This window comes from Propithecus coquereli, unplaced genomic scaffold (genome assembly GCF_000956105.1).
Source record: "Propithecus coquereli isolate 6110/MARCELLA unplaced genomic scaffold, Pcoq_1.0 Scaffold49, whole genome shotgun sequence".
Classification (NCBI taxonomy): domain Eukaryota; kingdom Metazoa; phylum Chordata; class Mammalia; order Primates; family Indriidae; genus Propithecus; species Propithecus coquereli.
In genome coordinates, this window is record NW_012150729.1 from 3,452,633 (window position 1) to 3,469,415 (window position 16,783).

General features: G+C 33.7%; 1 protein-coding gene across 1 annotated transcript in view; it reads right to left on the reverse strand.

The window, feature by feature from the left end:
- KCNH7 (potassium channel, voltage gated eag related subfamily H, member 7) overlaps positions 1-16,783 on the reverse strand; it is a 554,351-nt gene that overhangs the window by 51,740 nt on the left and 485,828 nt on the right. Inside the window, exons 8-9 of the mRNA XM_012655830.1 lie at positions 12,526-12,925; positions 507-706 (exon numbers count right to left, since the gene is read on the reverse strand). Coding sequence (XP_012511284.1) covers positions 507-706; positions 12,526-12,925 — 600 coding nt within the window. The remainder of the gene's footprint in view (positions 1-506; positions 707-12,525; positions 12,926-16,783) is intronic.

Below are 16,783 nucleotides of genomic sequence, written 5' to 3' on the forward strand. Positions count from 1 at the left end.
AAAGCAGTGTGAATCTTCCTAGCATAAAATTCTTATGACATATATAAGCTCCCTAACCTCTCCTACAAATTTTCAGTTTCCCATTTTTGAAAGTGTGTTAACCTTGGGTCTCTGTTTGGGGGTACGCATCATAGTTGTTACTGTTCACTTGCCAAATCTTATTGCACGTGGGTCCAACTATTCTTTTGGGTGCTGGCAACTAGACCATGCAGTGAAAGCCCACGTCCCAGCTAAAGAAATGCTCTCTCTAACCAGAAGTGGGAACTCTACCACACACAGTTATATCAGTTTGCATCATGTTATAATGCCTTTGCCACACAGTATAACTAGATATAGCATCATGCAATGCCATGAATTGAGAATGAGAGACTATCTCCAGGGGAGAGAATACACATCTGAGAGAAGAAAACAAAAGCAGGGGGTTCAAAGCTGGTGAGACTGGCTTTTTCATTTTGGCTATAGCTGTAATGCCTGTGGTGCTTCCATTTTGGAAAACAAATACATACCATGTTCATGTCAATGCCATTGGTGTAAGTCCATGCATGCTGGAAATATTCTTCAAGACGTTGCCTCAGAGGATTGGGGATTTGGTGAAAGCGAATGAACTCTTTTACTCGCAGCATCTGCATGTGGTACCTGGCAGTTCCCGAGTATAGTCTTTGGATAATTGCAGATACATTCCCAAAAATGCTTGCATACATTAGTGCTGGATTGGATAAAAAACAAAGTTATGGGGGAACAGTATATGTGGGTGTATTACATATTATCAGAATATCAAGCAAGATTTCGATTATCTCAGCCAATTGTGAGGATTAACCACTAGCTCATGGGGAAAACAGAAGTTAAACAAATAATGTTTTAAAATTTAAAATTTAGACAGGAAAGGGAAGTTATTCAAATGCATTATGGATTCTAACTTAAAGTAAAAATTAAGATTGTTTATAATATCAGCTTGTGACTTAGAGCATTGACTAGAGACAAAAACGCATTTGGAATAAACTATTTCATTTGTCATAAGACAGCATGGCATAAACATGCTTTCTCAAAAAAAAAATCTCATGAGGCAGAAACATCTTTTAAGGACTTTAAAACCACTTTTGAGTTGGAGTTTAAATATTGATTTTTAAATTTTGACTTATGTCTGCCTCTCAGTCTCAAATCTAAATTTGTAGCAGTAAAAATCTGTTATAAATTTTAATATTATTTTGAATACATTGGATTTGCTAAGAGAATAACTAGTTCTTTTAAGAAACCCAGAGTTTCCTTAGAGTTTCAATTAGGGTAATTTTTTTTTTTTTTTTTTTGAGACAGGGTCCTACTCTGTAGCCCTAGATAGAGTGCAGTGGCATCATCATAGCTCACTGCAACCTCTAACTCCTGGGCTCAAGTGATCCTCTTACCTCAGCCTCCCCAGTAGCTGGGACTACCTGTGTATGTCATGATATGTGGCTAATTTTTCTATTTTGATTACAGACAGGGTCTTGCTCTTGCTCAGGCTGGTCTCAAATTCCTGAGCTCAAGTGATTCCCCCGCCTCAGCCTCCCAGTGTGCTAGGATTATAGGCATGAGCCACCACATCCAGCCTTAGTATACAATTTTTAATCTATTCAAATTTATTTTAATAGTATCTTTGCATAAGAAACATATCTCTAGCTTAGAAAATGCACATAGTTTTATTTTGGGGGGAGAAAAGAATATATTTTCGTTCTTTCATTTCTGGGTAGAAACTGCTATGATGTCCCTTGCTATATTATATATTTAGTACTTAGGTATAATATCCATATTAGTTTTCTTCATTAAATCTTTATGGCGTATAATAAGTTCTTTAAACACTTTCTCTATTCTTTTTTATATTTGTATTCAGTTTTTAATAATTCTAAGAAATGCCATGTTCTGTACTGAAAGTCACATCATGACATATGGTCCCTATATTGATGTTTGGGCATCTGTCACAGACTGAGATAAGGTGATATGTGAAGCACTGGGACAGCAGTATACCAAGCAAGTGGGAAAAGCAACAACAATAACAAAAATGTTGAAGTGTTTGATTATACTACATTCAACCAACACATGTGTTTTTTCCAAACACATTTTGCAAACAATTGCCTCCATAAACCACTTAATCATTTTAAAAGTTGGTTTGGGCCAGATTCAGGCTGTATTTTAAACCAATAATTTTTCCCGGGCATTTGCTTTCTTTTCTATCTTATCGTGTTTGCTTATCTCATCATGTTTGGTTATCATGGTCATTATCTACCATAGATGTCCCAGGTAAGAGAATGTCCCAGGGAAAGAAGTAGCCCCTTGTTATTATCTGTTTGAGGGGATGAAAGTTGGGGGGATGAGATGTTTAATTTTATGTCAACTTGACTATGCCACAGGGTGCCTAGATATTTGGTAAAACATTACTTTGGGTATGCCTGTGCAGGTGTTTCTGGATGAGATTAACATTTGGATCAGTAAACAAGTAAAGCAGATTGTACTCCCCACTGTGGATGGACCATATCCAATCCACTGAAGGCCTGAATAGAACAAAAAGGTGGAGTACGGGAGAATTCGCTCTCACTGCCTGTCTTTGAGCTGGGGCATCGGTGTTCTCCTGCCTTTGGACTCAGACTCAGGCTCATACTGAAATCATACTATTGGCTCTCCTGGGTCTCCAGTTAGTTGACTACAGATCTTGAGACTTTTCAGCCTTCATAGCCATGTAACCACTTATAATAAATCTCTTTATATGTATATCTATACCTATATCTATCTATCTCTTTATCTATGTATCTATCTATCTATCTATCTATCTATATCATCTATCCGTCTATCTACTGGTCTGCTTCTCTGGAAATCCAGACGCATACAGGAGATCTGTAGTGATCTGGATTGGTACGTGTAAGAGACATTCTCCATGAGGTAGACTGGCTGTTTGGGTTGTATCCTCCACGAGAAGAAAAAGCAGCTCTAAATTGTTCCTAATTTGAGTAAACGAATAATTCATTAAGTGAGAGTTAGCAATATTCGCCAGAAACTGATTCCTGTGATCCAAGGAGATTCATGTGAGAAATATCTTTCACTCATTCTAAATGTAGTGTTGAAAATACTTATGTGTGTTGTTATGTTTCCAAAGTACCTATCAAGTGCTCAGGAAGTAGATTCAATCAGAGGGCACATAATCAATGCAGGTAATTTTACCTAAACCACATAATTACATGAAGGGAAAAGGTCAGGAAAAAATTTTCATTTCATTTTTAATAAATCCTGTGGTCTTATCTCTATATTTCCACCAAAACGAACTAAAATGTTAGTTTAGGTTGTAAACAGGCATTTCCCACTCACTGCTAAGATGGAAAAATCTAGATTATAAGTACATAGTTGTACACATGAACAACCAACTGAAATATTTCTCTTAGGAAATTGTATGTTTATGACTTTTAAAATTATAATGAAAATACTATTTTTTTCTTTTTTTTAAGGAAGCAAATGGAGCTAAATGTTATAAGCTAATGAGAAGAATAAAATGATTATATACCGTACACATTATTTAGTTGATGCACAACTGGCAATAATATCAATCAAAAGCAAGTTGATAGACTCTGCATATATAGGCATTTCTCCTCAACTCAATATTTTATGAACTTTATATTAATAAAATAGGGAGTTCTTATTTCATCAAAATGGTTTACCTTAGGTTAAGTATTATAGAAATAAAACAGGTATGTCTTAAAACTTCCTTCAGCATACCACACCCAAAATCTGACAGGCTAACCATACTAATAACTTTGGTTTGTTGGAGAGTATTAGCTGAAACATGTTGACAGAACAAATACACTTGCTTTTCTATTTAATAACATTTTAAAACATAGCAATTAAAAATAAATTTTATTGATGTATAATTTAAATATGATAAAATGCATCCATTTTAAGTGTACAGTTCAATTAGTTTTGACAAATGTAAACACAATCAAGATACACAACATTCCATCACCCCGAAAGTTTCCTTGTGTCCCCCGGCTGCCTGTGCCACTCACTTCAGATCTTAGACAAACCACTGAGCTCCTTTATGTCATTACAGATTAGTTTGCATTTTCTAGGGTTTCACATAAATGGAATCATAATGTACATATTCATTTGTGTCTGACTTCTTTTTCTCAGCATGATGTTTTTGGGAATCATTCTGTTGTGTGTATTAATTGCTGAATTGATTTGCATCATATGGCTATACCACAGTTTGTTTTTCTCTCCTCCTGTTGATGGGAATTTTGCCGTTTGTAGTTTTTGGCTATTATAAATAAAACTGCCATGAACATTTGTATACAAGTCTTTGTGTGGGCATATATTTTCATTTCCCTTTTAAACACCTAAGAGTGGAATTGCTGAGTTGTATAGTATGTTTACCTTTTATAAGAAACGGCCAAGCTGCTTTCCAAAGTTGTATCATTTCACATTTTCACCAGCAATATATGAAAATACCAGTTGTTCCATATCCTCTCCAACATTTGATTTTGTCAGTCTTTAATTTTAACCATTGTAGTGTGTATAATATCTCATTAGGGTTTTAATTTGCATTTGCCTGATGAATAATAACATCTTTTGATGTACTTATTGGCCATTCATTTATCTTCTTTTGTGAAGTGTCTGTTCAAATATTTTGCTCATTTTTAAATTGAGTTGTCTTCCTATTATGGAGTAATAAGAATTAATGATATATTCTGGATGTAAGTCCTTTTTCAGATCTAAATATTGAGAATATTTTCTTCCAGTTTATCATTTGCCCATTACTTTTCTTAATCGTGTTCTTTGAAGAGCAGAAGTTATTAATTTTGATGAAATATAATTCATCAATTTTTATTTTTGGCTCAGGATTATTTTTAGTTTGTTTCAGTTTGGGGGATTTATATTCTTCAAAAAATTTGTCCATTTCATGTAAACTGTAAAGTTCATTATTCTTCATTATGTTCTTTTATTATCCTTTTAATGTCCACAGGATTTGTAGTAATATCTTTTCTGTCATACAGGACATTGGTAAGTTATGTCGTCTCTCTCTCTTTCTTTCTCTTTTTCTTTCAGTCTTGTTGGAGGTTTATCAATTTTATTGATCTCTTAAATTAGAGCCAGAATTTATTTCCATTAACTTTCTCTATTGATTTCTAATTTATTTATTTCTGCTCTGGTATCTATTATTTCTTTTCTTTCAGTTATATTAGGTTTAGTTTCCTTGTTTTTTACTAGCTTCTTAAAATAGAAACTTAAATCTTTGATTTTAGATCTTACATATTTTTAAATAAAACACCAAAAGCTATAAACTTCCCTCTAAAAATGCTAAAGCCTAAAGGTGCCCACTACACCTTTTGATGCATTTTATTTTCATTAAGTAAAAATATTTCCTAATTTTCCACGTGATTTTTTCTTTGAACTATGAGTTACTTGGAAGTGTGTTAATTTCAAAATATTGGGGTACTTTTTAAAATATCTGTCAATCTTTCTTTTCTCCCCCTCCTCTTCCACCTTTTTTTGTTACTGATTTCTGGTTTGTCTGTGATCAGGGAAGTACTCTGTATGATTCGATACTTTAACGTTTATTAAGACTTGTTTTGTGGCCCAGCATATGGTCTGTCTTGGTGACTGTTTCATATACATTAGAAAAGAATGTGCAATTGTCAATATGTCAAGTTTAGCTTATAGCATTGCTCGTCTTCTATATCTCTATTGATATTTTTGTCTATTTATTCTATAAAACACCGAGAGAGGAATGTTGAAATTGCAAATTGCAAACTATACTTGTGGATTTGTCTATTTCTACTTTCAGTTATGTCAGTTTTTGCATCATATAAAGTTCTGTAATTGAGTGAATACACATTTAAGACTGTTGTGTTTTTCTATTTTATCTCTGGTAATAGTTTGTGTCCTAAAGTCTACTTCATCTGAAATTAATATTGCTCCTCAAATTTTCTCATGATTAGAGTTTGTGTGAACATTTTTTTCATGTTTTTCTTGTGTCTTTATATTTTAAGTTTGTTTTCTTTGGATAGCATATGGCTGAGCCTTGCTTTTAAAAATACTGTTTGACAATACCTGCGTGTCAATGAGAGTGTTTAGATCATTTATTATTATTATTTATTTATTTAGGTCATTAAATATGAAATGTCCAATTTCAAATCAAAAGTGTAGTTTATTATATATCAAGCAAGAAGCAGTACAATTAATCAAAGTATGCTCCTAAACTATCGACACGGTTTTGCCATCTTAACAGTAGCTAGTTTATGCCAGCAGCAAAGAAGCCTGGAGAGCAAGTGGCGATGAAATCGTGAAAGGCATTTTCCACAGCTTGTTGAGAATTGAATATTTTTCCTTGCAAGAAGTGGTCCAAAGCCTGGAAAAAGTGGTAGTTAGTTGATGCAAAGTCTGGTGAATATGGTGGATGACAGAGAGTTTCCAAGTCTAGCTGCTGTAGTTTGAGCAGCATTGTTTATACGACATGTGGTCGAGCGTTGTTTTGCAAGAGGATTGGCCTGTCTCTATTGACCAGTCTCAGCTGCTTAATCACAAGCATCCTTATCATTTTGTCCAATTGGTTGCAGTAGACATCTGCTGTAATCAATTGACCAGGTTTCATGAAGCTGTAGTGGATAATACCAGCACTGGACCACCAAAGAGACACCATCAGCTTTTTTGGATGACTATTCCATTTTGGATTGTGTTTCGGCACTTCGTCTTTATCCAACCATTGTGCTGAACGCTTGTGATAGTCAAAAAGAATCCATTTTTCATCAGACATAACAAATATGGTGTAGAAATGTTTCAACTTTATGTCATGACAGCAAAGAAAGGCAAGCTTGGAGATGATTTCTCTTCTGACTCTCGTTTAATTCACGTGGGATCCATCTATCCAGCTTCTTTACCTTGCCCATTTGTTTCAAATGGTCCAGTATTGTTGGAATAGTGACATCAAACCTTGCTGCTAATTCACGCATAGGTTGAGATGGATTTGCTTCCATTCTAGCTTTCAGCTCATCATTATCCACCTTGGTCTAAGGTCGCTCATGTGGCTCAATTTCAAGATCAAAATCTCCAGAACAGAACTTCTCAAACCATTGACGTACTGTGCGTTCATTAGCCATATCCTTCCCAAACACTTCCTTGATATTTTGAGCTGTCTGTACTGCATTGGTTTCACGACAGAACTCATATTCAAAAATAACATGAATTTTTGACTTATCCTTGGTTTAACGAAAATAGCTCTAAAAAAAATTTGAAAGATAATTGCAAGCCAAAACGTGCATTTGAAAGACTGTGGATGTACCTTCACAATAGAAATAAAACAAGAAGTGTCAAAGTAAAATGTCAGAGATAACAATTGTCAAAGTTAGTACTTAAGGAAATCAGATACTTCATACTTAATAACCTAATATATTTAATGTAATTATTGCTGTGGTTGAAGTCTACCATCTTGCTATTTGTTTTCTATATGTTCTTTTTTTCCTCTTATTTCCTCCTATCTTTTGGATTTATTATTTTTTATTTTTCTCTTTTGTTTTCCCTAGTGGCTTCTTAGCTGTACTTGTAGGATTTACAATATACATTTTTGATTTATCACTATCTATCTTAAATAAATACCACTTCATGCATGATGTGGGAATCTTATAACAAAATACTTCCATTTCCCCCTCCCCTTTTTTGTGCTTTCATTATCATACTTCCTCCATCTACATATGATATAAAACCCGCACATTAGTTGAAATTATTTTTGCTTTAAGCATTCAAAAATATAAAAAATCAAAAATTTATTTTTTGAAGGCATTTAAAAATAAAGAAAAAGTCTGTTAAATTTACCATTTCTGGTTCTTCATTTTTTTGTGTTGATCCAAATTTTCATCTGGCATCATTTTCCTACTACCTGAATAACTTTATCATTTCTTGTCTACTGCTTATGATGAATTATGTCAGGTTTTATCAGTATTGAAGGATAGTTTAATTAAACATAGATTTCTACATTGAAAGATTTTTCATTTCAGCAATTTAAGAGTTTTGTTCTACTGTCTTCTGGCTTTCATTGTTTCTAATAAGAACTCTATCAACCTTATGTTTTTCTTTTGTACATAATGTGTCCTTTTTCCACTAGTGGCTTTGAGACTTTCTCTTTATCACTAGTTTTCAGTAATTTGATTATGATGTGCCCTGGTATGTTTTAGTGACGTTTAACCTGTTTGTAGTTCTTGTATTTGTGGTTTATAGTTTCCACCAATTTTGGAAAATTTTCAGCCATTATTTTCCTGATTTTTTTTTCTGCTTACCTCCACCATTTTTTGGACTCCATATACATACATGTTCAAGTGTTTGGTATTGTCTGTTAGTCGCATCATCTCTGTCAATTCTGGTTCCATTTGGTTTGGTTGTTCTCTTGTTTATGGTTCATATTTTCCTGTTTCTTATCATATCTATTAATTGTTAATGGATGCCGGGCATTTTACAGTTAACATTGTCCACTGCTGTACTTTTTTTTTTTTTTTCTGTCTTTAAAAATATGTTAGATGTTGTTCTTGTAGGCAGGTAAACCATTTGCAAATGAGCTCGTACCTTTTGAGGCTTGCTTTTAAGCTTTGTGAGGGGAAGATTAGTTCTAGTACTATATGGCACAATTTTTCTGAGATTTATTTCTACTGAATACTGTGAATGTCCAATAAGAGCTTTCCACTCTGCTGATTGGAATTTGAAAATCTCCCATACTTGTGTGAGATCTGGAAATTGTTCAGGTTACCGGATTTCTGGTATTTCTTTGCCAGGTCTTTAGGAGTTTCACTTCATTCATTTGTGACTGACTTAGCATTCATCAGTAGACTCAAAGGGATACCTATGTAGGTTTCTGGAGTTTTCTTTGCTAAAGCTGCCTCTTCTCTGTTGTCTGTCTTGAAAATTCCAGCACCTTAGCCTCCATGACCATATTTTTTTTTATTTTCTTAACTCAGCAAGACTACTGTGGTCTGTGTAGGTTATTTTTCCCTTCACTGGTCCCTGTGGTCCAGAAAGTGACTCAAGCAGAAAGCCAACGATAACATGGGGCCCATCTTTGTTTCTTTCTTTTCTTTTTTTCCCCCCTGAGATAGGTCTTGCTCTCTCACTCTGGCTAGAGTGCAGTGGTGTCATCATAGCTCACTGCAACCTCAAACTCCTAGGCTCAAGCAATCCTGCTGCCTCAGCCTCCAAAGTAGCTGGGATTACAGGCACATGCCACTGCACCAGGCTAATTTTTCTATTTTTTTAGTAGAGATGCGGGTCTCGCTCTTGTTCAGGCTGGTCTTGAACTCCTGAGGTCAAGCAATCCTTCTGACTTGGCCTCTCAGAGTGCTAGGATTACAGGCACCACGCCCCACCTTTTTGTTTTCCTTCTTTCAGGGATCAACGCTCCCTATTTATTTTTCAGTGTCTGAAAGTAATTGCTTTATATATTTTGTTCAGTTTTCTGTTTGTTTTATTTGTTTTTAATAGAAGGATGGTAAAGTTTTAGTAACTCCATCATGTCTGGAGGCAGAACTCCAGTAACTTTTTTTCACATGCCATAAAAATAAGGAATTCTCCCAAGATGTTGGTCAAGCAAGTCAGAAATGGAATACACGGAATACATTTACCTTTGTTTTACTGGGTTGTGTGTTTTTTAAATTAAATATATATATTACATTTATACTGTTTGCATAAAGATATAGAATCATGTTATATATCAGAAAACATAGATATGAATATATGAGCATAACTTTTATTTACAATTATTTAATGACTGTATAACTTCCCCTTTGTTTTTCATTTTGAATTATGCACACTTTTGAAATGAATTCTCTAAAAATAAATAAATAGATAAATAAAATTAATTCTCTGATCACTGTTCTCTGTACACAGCAGTACAAAAACTGTCTTTGTAAATTGTAGCTTTAAAAAATGTATCTATAGGCATTTGAGTTATTTGCATTTTGTTAGATTATACTTTTTAAGGTTTTATTTTTAGTTCTCTTGAATTATATTGCTGTAAGATGGATGGTTGATTGTCTTATTTTCTACAACTTCACTTAAAATTTTCTTTTAGAATAAGATTAGATTTAAAGAAGCTCAAGGATGACGAGAAAGTTCAATCACTATAGTTACAATTAGCATACATATGATATTTTACCTATTTTTGGTTGTTTTATTTTATTTTTGGGTTGAAATCAGGCTACTCATAGGTCTGTGGTATATGTGCTTAGTTTATAAATACAGCAAACAGATAACCAAATCATTTTCTAATATAGTTGCCTCTAACTGGAAATATCATGCACATGTACACCCATACACATCAAATGGCTGAGCAAATTTCAAGGGCATTCTTATCATTGCTAAGTTTCAAGTCTCTATTTTACCCTTTTCCTTTATTTACGGCATAATAGATTATGATACTGTTCTCCAGGAATACCTATAAACTTTTTCCTGTGTGATATTAAGCTTTATATAATCTGATTTGATTAAGACTTATAGCACCAAGTATTTTATTCAAATAAATGATGTTATGTGGAACGTAGATATATCTTACTCTACCCAATTGGACTAGTGTCTTTTCTTAAGAGATGAAATTCATCTGCAGAAAACATGTATTCTTAAAGAATCAATAGAAATAGTCTAGCACTATATTTAAAAAAGAACCGAAGGAAGGAAGAAAACTACCAGTAATTCCCTGATTTAGAGATTAGAGATTAGATGTAGAGCAAGTAAAGAACTGTACTTTCTGGCTGGGTGCAGTGGCTCACACCTGTAATCCTAGCATTTTGGAAGGCTGAGGTGGGAGGATCGCTTGAGGCCAGGAGTTCTAGACCAGCCTGAGCAAGACTGAGATCTCGTCTCTACAAAAAATAGAAAACTTAGCTGGGCATGGTGGGGTGCACCTACAGTCGCAGCTGCTTGGGAGGCTGAGGCTGGAGGATCCCTTGGCCCTAGGAGTTTGAGGTTGCAGTAAGCTATGATGATGTCACTGCACTCTAGCTTGGGTGACAGAGCAAGATGCTGTCTCAAAAACAAACAAGATGCTGTCTCCCCCAAATAGAAAACAATCAGAATTTTCTTCAATTTAAAATAATTCACAGGATAAATAGTACTATGTATTTCACTTAATCCTCACTAATGTATGGATTACTATAATAAGTGGTGAACCGGCTAAACTTCAGTGCATTTTTAAAACTCTTTCTTAAAAATTCCAAGTTTCAAAATACCTTTTTTCTTAAAAAGGTAATTTTTTTCTATATAATTGCTTAATTAAGAACATTTTTTTTCTTTTTCCTTGTTTGCTACCTATGCCACTAAAGTTGATGACCACTATAAAGTGTTTACTAGTAAGTAGCTGTAATCATAAAATCGTTGGGATTGTGTTTGCTCTGAGATATTCAGTCTTTCTGGAATGAAATTTCTATTTTTTTCTGGTAGGTTCTACTTTCATTTCCTTCTGGGTACAATGCTACTTCTGTGTTTGTAGCTAAAACTTGGACTGAATTAGTAGAATGTTAAGAATCATTTAAATATAATGTTATTTGTTTATGCAAATGTTACTAAAATAAAAAAATAAAACATATATACATATGAAAAACACATTTTATATAAAGTAGACAACAAACTGGGTGAATCTATTTAAGTTTCATAAATAGGGCTTATTTAAGCACATGTCATTAGTCAGTATGTTGACATTTAAAAATCAACTATCAAGATCAATTTTCAACTTTCTATGCAATCTAAGGATAATATTCTTTTGGAAGCTTTAAAAATCTATCATGTTTTTGCCAATTCCTGCCTAGTATCAGCAAGGTTACCTTTAGTGTTTCCACAGTATGATTTTTTTTTTAAAATTAACATTATAACATCTTTTAACAAAGATTTTTTTTTTTCGTACCAAAGAATATTCACTGTAAATGACGCTCATGACATTAGCCCATTATAGGGTAAAGGGCAATCATATAGGTCTTGGCATAATGTCACAGGAAAAGAAATTTTTAGTCAATGACAGGGAAAAACACCTGTATATTATGTATGTGTGTGCATTGTGTGTATACACACATACATATAAAAGATTACCTTATGTTATAATTGGCATGGTGATATATATGATATATATGTTTCTATTAATATCTCTATCTACCCATCTATATATCTATATCTATGGTATGTAATGTAAGCTAATATTTCCTGTTCTAATCTAGCTTCATCTTGAAATAGAAAATAACCATTGGTAATAAATTACAGGTACTCCTTTTATAGCAGTAACAGTGAACTGCAAGTTTCCATTCCGGAATCCAAGACCTATATTACTCCAATTTTATGCCCATCGATTCCTAAGGTTTGAAAGAACTTTCAGTGTCTCCACTTCACAGAGAGAATCAAGTTGGTAGAATATAGTACCCATACATGTATTCCCATTATCTCCACAGTTTTCTGTAACTTTTCTTTGCCTTACTCTGAATGTTTTAGAGATATTAATTTCATGGTATTATTTTATCATAATAGATAACAGAAGAGAAATCTACTTACAGCCAATCAACATGACACAAATTGAAAAGATTTTCTCTGAATTGGTGTTAGGAGACACATTCCCGAATCCTACACTGGTTAAGCTGCTGAAGGTGAAATAAAGTGCTGTGACGTATTTGTCTTTAATGGATGGTCCAGAGCTTGAGTCACTATCATTGTACCGTTTCCCAATTTGTTGTCCTAAGGAATCCAACCATCCGATTTTGTCAGTCAGATAAGGCCTTTCTACGTTCCCGATCGCATACCAAATGCAAGCCAGCCAGTGAGCAATCAGGGCAAATATGCACATTAAGAGCATTAGAACAGCAGCACCATATTCCGAATATCGATCCAGTTTCCTGGCCACTCGCACAAGACGGAGGAGTCGGGCAGTCTTCAGAAGACCAATTAATGTTGTTGTCTGTAGAAAGAAATGTACATGGTCAGAAACCGCTGGTAAATAATTTGAAGTATGTTCACATGAAGCAAAGTAGATAGAAACAGGATAAAACAATATGGTAGCATTTGGGATAACTGTATATTTGAATTAAGTGTTAAAGTTAGTTCTTTTTTTAAAAAAATGTATGCCTGCTTTGGAAATTACTTTGAAAGTACATGGCATATTAATTCAAGATCTTGGCATGCAAGACCCATGGGGCAGAGGATCTGTCTTGTTTTATGCTTGGAGTGCCTTGTCCATACCATGTACTCAGTAATTCATTCATTCACCAACAAACATTCCAAGGTGGTACCCTGTGCCTACCAAGTGCTGCACACTGGGATTATAGCATTGAACAAACAGAAAAGGTCACTTTTCTAATAGAGATAGACAGTTATTTAACAAAGTGTCTTCTCTGATGAAAAGAAAACAAGATCTGCTGTCTACTGGGGAGAGATAAATATTTTAAAAATAAACAAATAATGAAATAGTTTCAGAGAGAAAAGTGTAACGATGATTTTAAACAGAGTAATATGGTAGAGAATGTTTGGAGCAGGGGTTGGAATAGAGACCACTTTAGAAAGGAAGGCCAAGAAAGGCCTTGCTAAGTAGCTGATTTGAGTTGAGAAAAACCTAAATAATGACATCAAGCCAGTCAAGCTGTTTCTTCCTATAACTGTGGGAACACTTATTGGACGATTGCATGCATGAATGAGGCACTATATTTAAATGCATCTTTTCTTTTTTTCTTCCAAAATATGCTAAATTGTTTCTTGATGTCCCAATGATATTATAATTGCATTTTGCTTTTGGGTATGATATGTGTAACTAATTGCATGATTATTACTGACCAGGTATCTAATGATAGGATACTTCTATATAATAACAGGATACTTAACTGGTTGTTTGGACTTGAAATCTGATAAGTACAAATTACAAGTTCATTTCTTAGGTTTCCTAAATAATGTCAACCATAAGTACTATATAATTCACAGGGCATATAATTATTCCATAGTTACATGGTGTTTACCAATCAATTATTGAGTAATTTTATCTGTTCATTGTTGGTGTTTATTTCACAAAGTACATCCAACTGTGTTAAGAACATTTATATCTTAACTGAAGAAATAGCACATGGAATAGCTATTACACTTGTATCTATTAATATTGACTTGATTAAAAAAGCACTAAATATATAAAAAAAACTCTTTTCATTAAAATGTTATAGTAAGTATCCTCTAGTTCTTTTTTTTTTTTCTTATGCTATAGTTGTCACAAGGGAAGGGGGACCCCTTAGCATCTCCTGAATTATTTTCTGTTAGTATTGGAACCCTTTAGAGGAGAGAGGAACTTATGTAGAGATGTAGTTATCATAACTGGATTTTGTCTTTGCTCATTTTGGGATGTGTAGAAAGGTGAGTGTTCTCTATTTCCAATGCAGAGTTATTATTTTTCAGAGTGCAATGAAGGAGACAGTGTTTGCTCTTTTTCACAGGTTTAAAAGTATTTCCCTCCTCAATGAATACATGGAGAATTTAAGTTAGCATTAGGTGGTTTCTTGGGAGAAGAGCAAACTTTCCACTATTTGTATTATCAGTATTTTAGCTTAGCAGCTATGTGCTAGGACTTTGGAATAGGCAACCTTATCTTTGAATTCTGCCTCCATACCAGTGCATCACCTTGGACAAATTATTCATTTAATCTCAAGCTTCAGATTCTTCGTCTGTAAATGGGAATAATAATGTGTACCTTACAGGGTTGTGGATAATACCCAATAAATGGTAGCTCTTCATGTTCCTATTTAAACATCTTTTACATTTTTGTTTCCATCAGTAAACAGGAACTTTATGTAGTGAAATGCATTACCGAGATACCTGGAATCACAAGTAGAAGGCTTTCAACACTGGCCTTGCAGCCCCCCTCAGGAAATGGCAAGGACTTTCAGAGCCAAGAACTTCATCTAGGTGTAGTCACTGCTCAGACTCTGATAACATGAATCACCTGGGTTCAACATTTCACCACTTCTACATTCTAAGTTTCCTGTGTTTATTTTTCCTCCTAAGTCTGCTACCTGTTTACTTGCGCTGACAAATCAGAAATATCTGAGGATTATTATTCAAATCTTGTTTTTGGAACAAAATTTCTTTTTGAATCTCAAAATAAATGAAATATAATGAAAATCTCCAGGAAGTTGATTAAATGAAGTGAAAAGGTTCAAAACAAATGTGCTGTTTTTATAATATGTTATAATAATTAATAATGACTGTGCTGGTTGTAAAGATGGTAGAGCAAAAATGATGTTATGATAAGAAAAGCGATGAAATCTGCTTTGCATGTGACACCCCTTTTTGCCCTCCTTCCAAAGAAATCTCTGATGTTTCCTCTGAGATTCTATCAAAATGAAAATCAAACCTATATAACAATTCTCTAAGCAGATAAATCAATATAAGTTATGTAATAACACACAAGTGACATCTTTTCTGAAAAAAAAGTTTACCCAACTAACATTATTCATACAAAGTAATTGTAGAAATGATGAGAGAGAGAAGGGGGCAAGAGAAAATGGGGAGAAATTACTAAGCAATTGTATCTCTCAATTGCATAAGGATGAGTGAATATTGACTTCAATAGTCAAAGACATTCTTTGTGCTTCTGTAACATGTACCCAAGCATAACTGCATATGCTAGTTTAGCAATATAACAAATGCCTTGACCGTATTTCTATTGTTATCAAGTTGCTGCTAACACATCTGAGTATTCTTCATTAGCTACAGTGTGTACAGTATATCTTGTAGATGATGTTTAGGATTGTAATAACTTTTATCTTCTTGTTACTTAAATACCTCTTTAAAGACTTAAGGTGTCTTGCCCCAGATTACAGAATAGAGAGAAGTGATTTCACCAAAATTTAAGAGAGAGTAGACTAAAAAATTATCTATTTTCTCTTCCTGATTTGTTAGAGACTATTAGTCCCCTAGTTCAATGAGCTTTGTATCACCTGCAAGTGAAAAATGGGACCAAGAACTACCTTATAATAATATGTTAACATTAGAATTTGACTGAGTAGAATTGTTTCCAGACTACATTATTGTCTTATAGCACATCTAATTTTATGTAATATCCAGACATATTATAGAAATCTATCTTTTTTCAATTTTTGAAAATGTCATAAATAAAGCTATCCACAAACCTATTTATGACAATTTTAAAAATGGTAGAGTTTTCTCTGACATACTATTTCTTCAGTTTTCAGTGGTATTAGAAAACATATTCTGTGCTTATTATTACCCTTGGTAGGAACTAAAAAATGTGTAAAAGCTCTCTAAATGTAAAGTGTGATTATTGTTATAAAATACAAGCACATAATGGTAATAAATGAGATACAAAAAGAGGTAAATCATTTTGCAATAGATTGAAGCAAGACTCTTTATTTTCCAGTCCTGTCCATGAACTATAACAGAGGGGACATAATGGACTCCACAAGTTAAGTCCCCACCTCACCAGCCACCATGCCACTTGGAACTCAACTCATTTATTGTGATTGAATGATATGTCTAACTCTTTTTGCCAAAATGTTACAGTAAAGAAAATCTATTTATTTAAGATTTTTATTTTTAATGTATCTTGTCAATATTGTTTTTTATGTAAAATGACTCTTCTTCCAGAAATTCAATTATTCATATGTCTGAGTGGCTGATTAGTATCATCCAATTTCAAAATTTTAAAAATGTATCCACATCCATAATTTACTAAAGTCCTCGATACCTTCTTATATTGAGGTAGAAGATTTCTACCTTCTTATATTGAGGTAAAATAATTTCCTTTATTAAGTATATGACT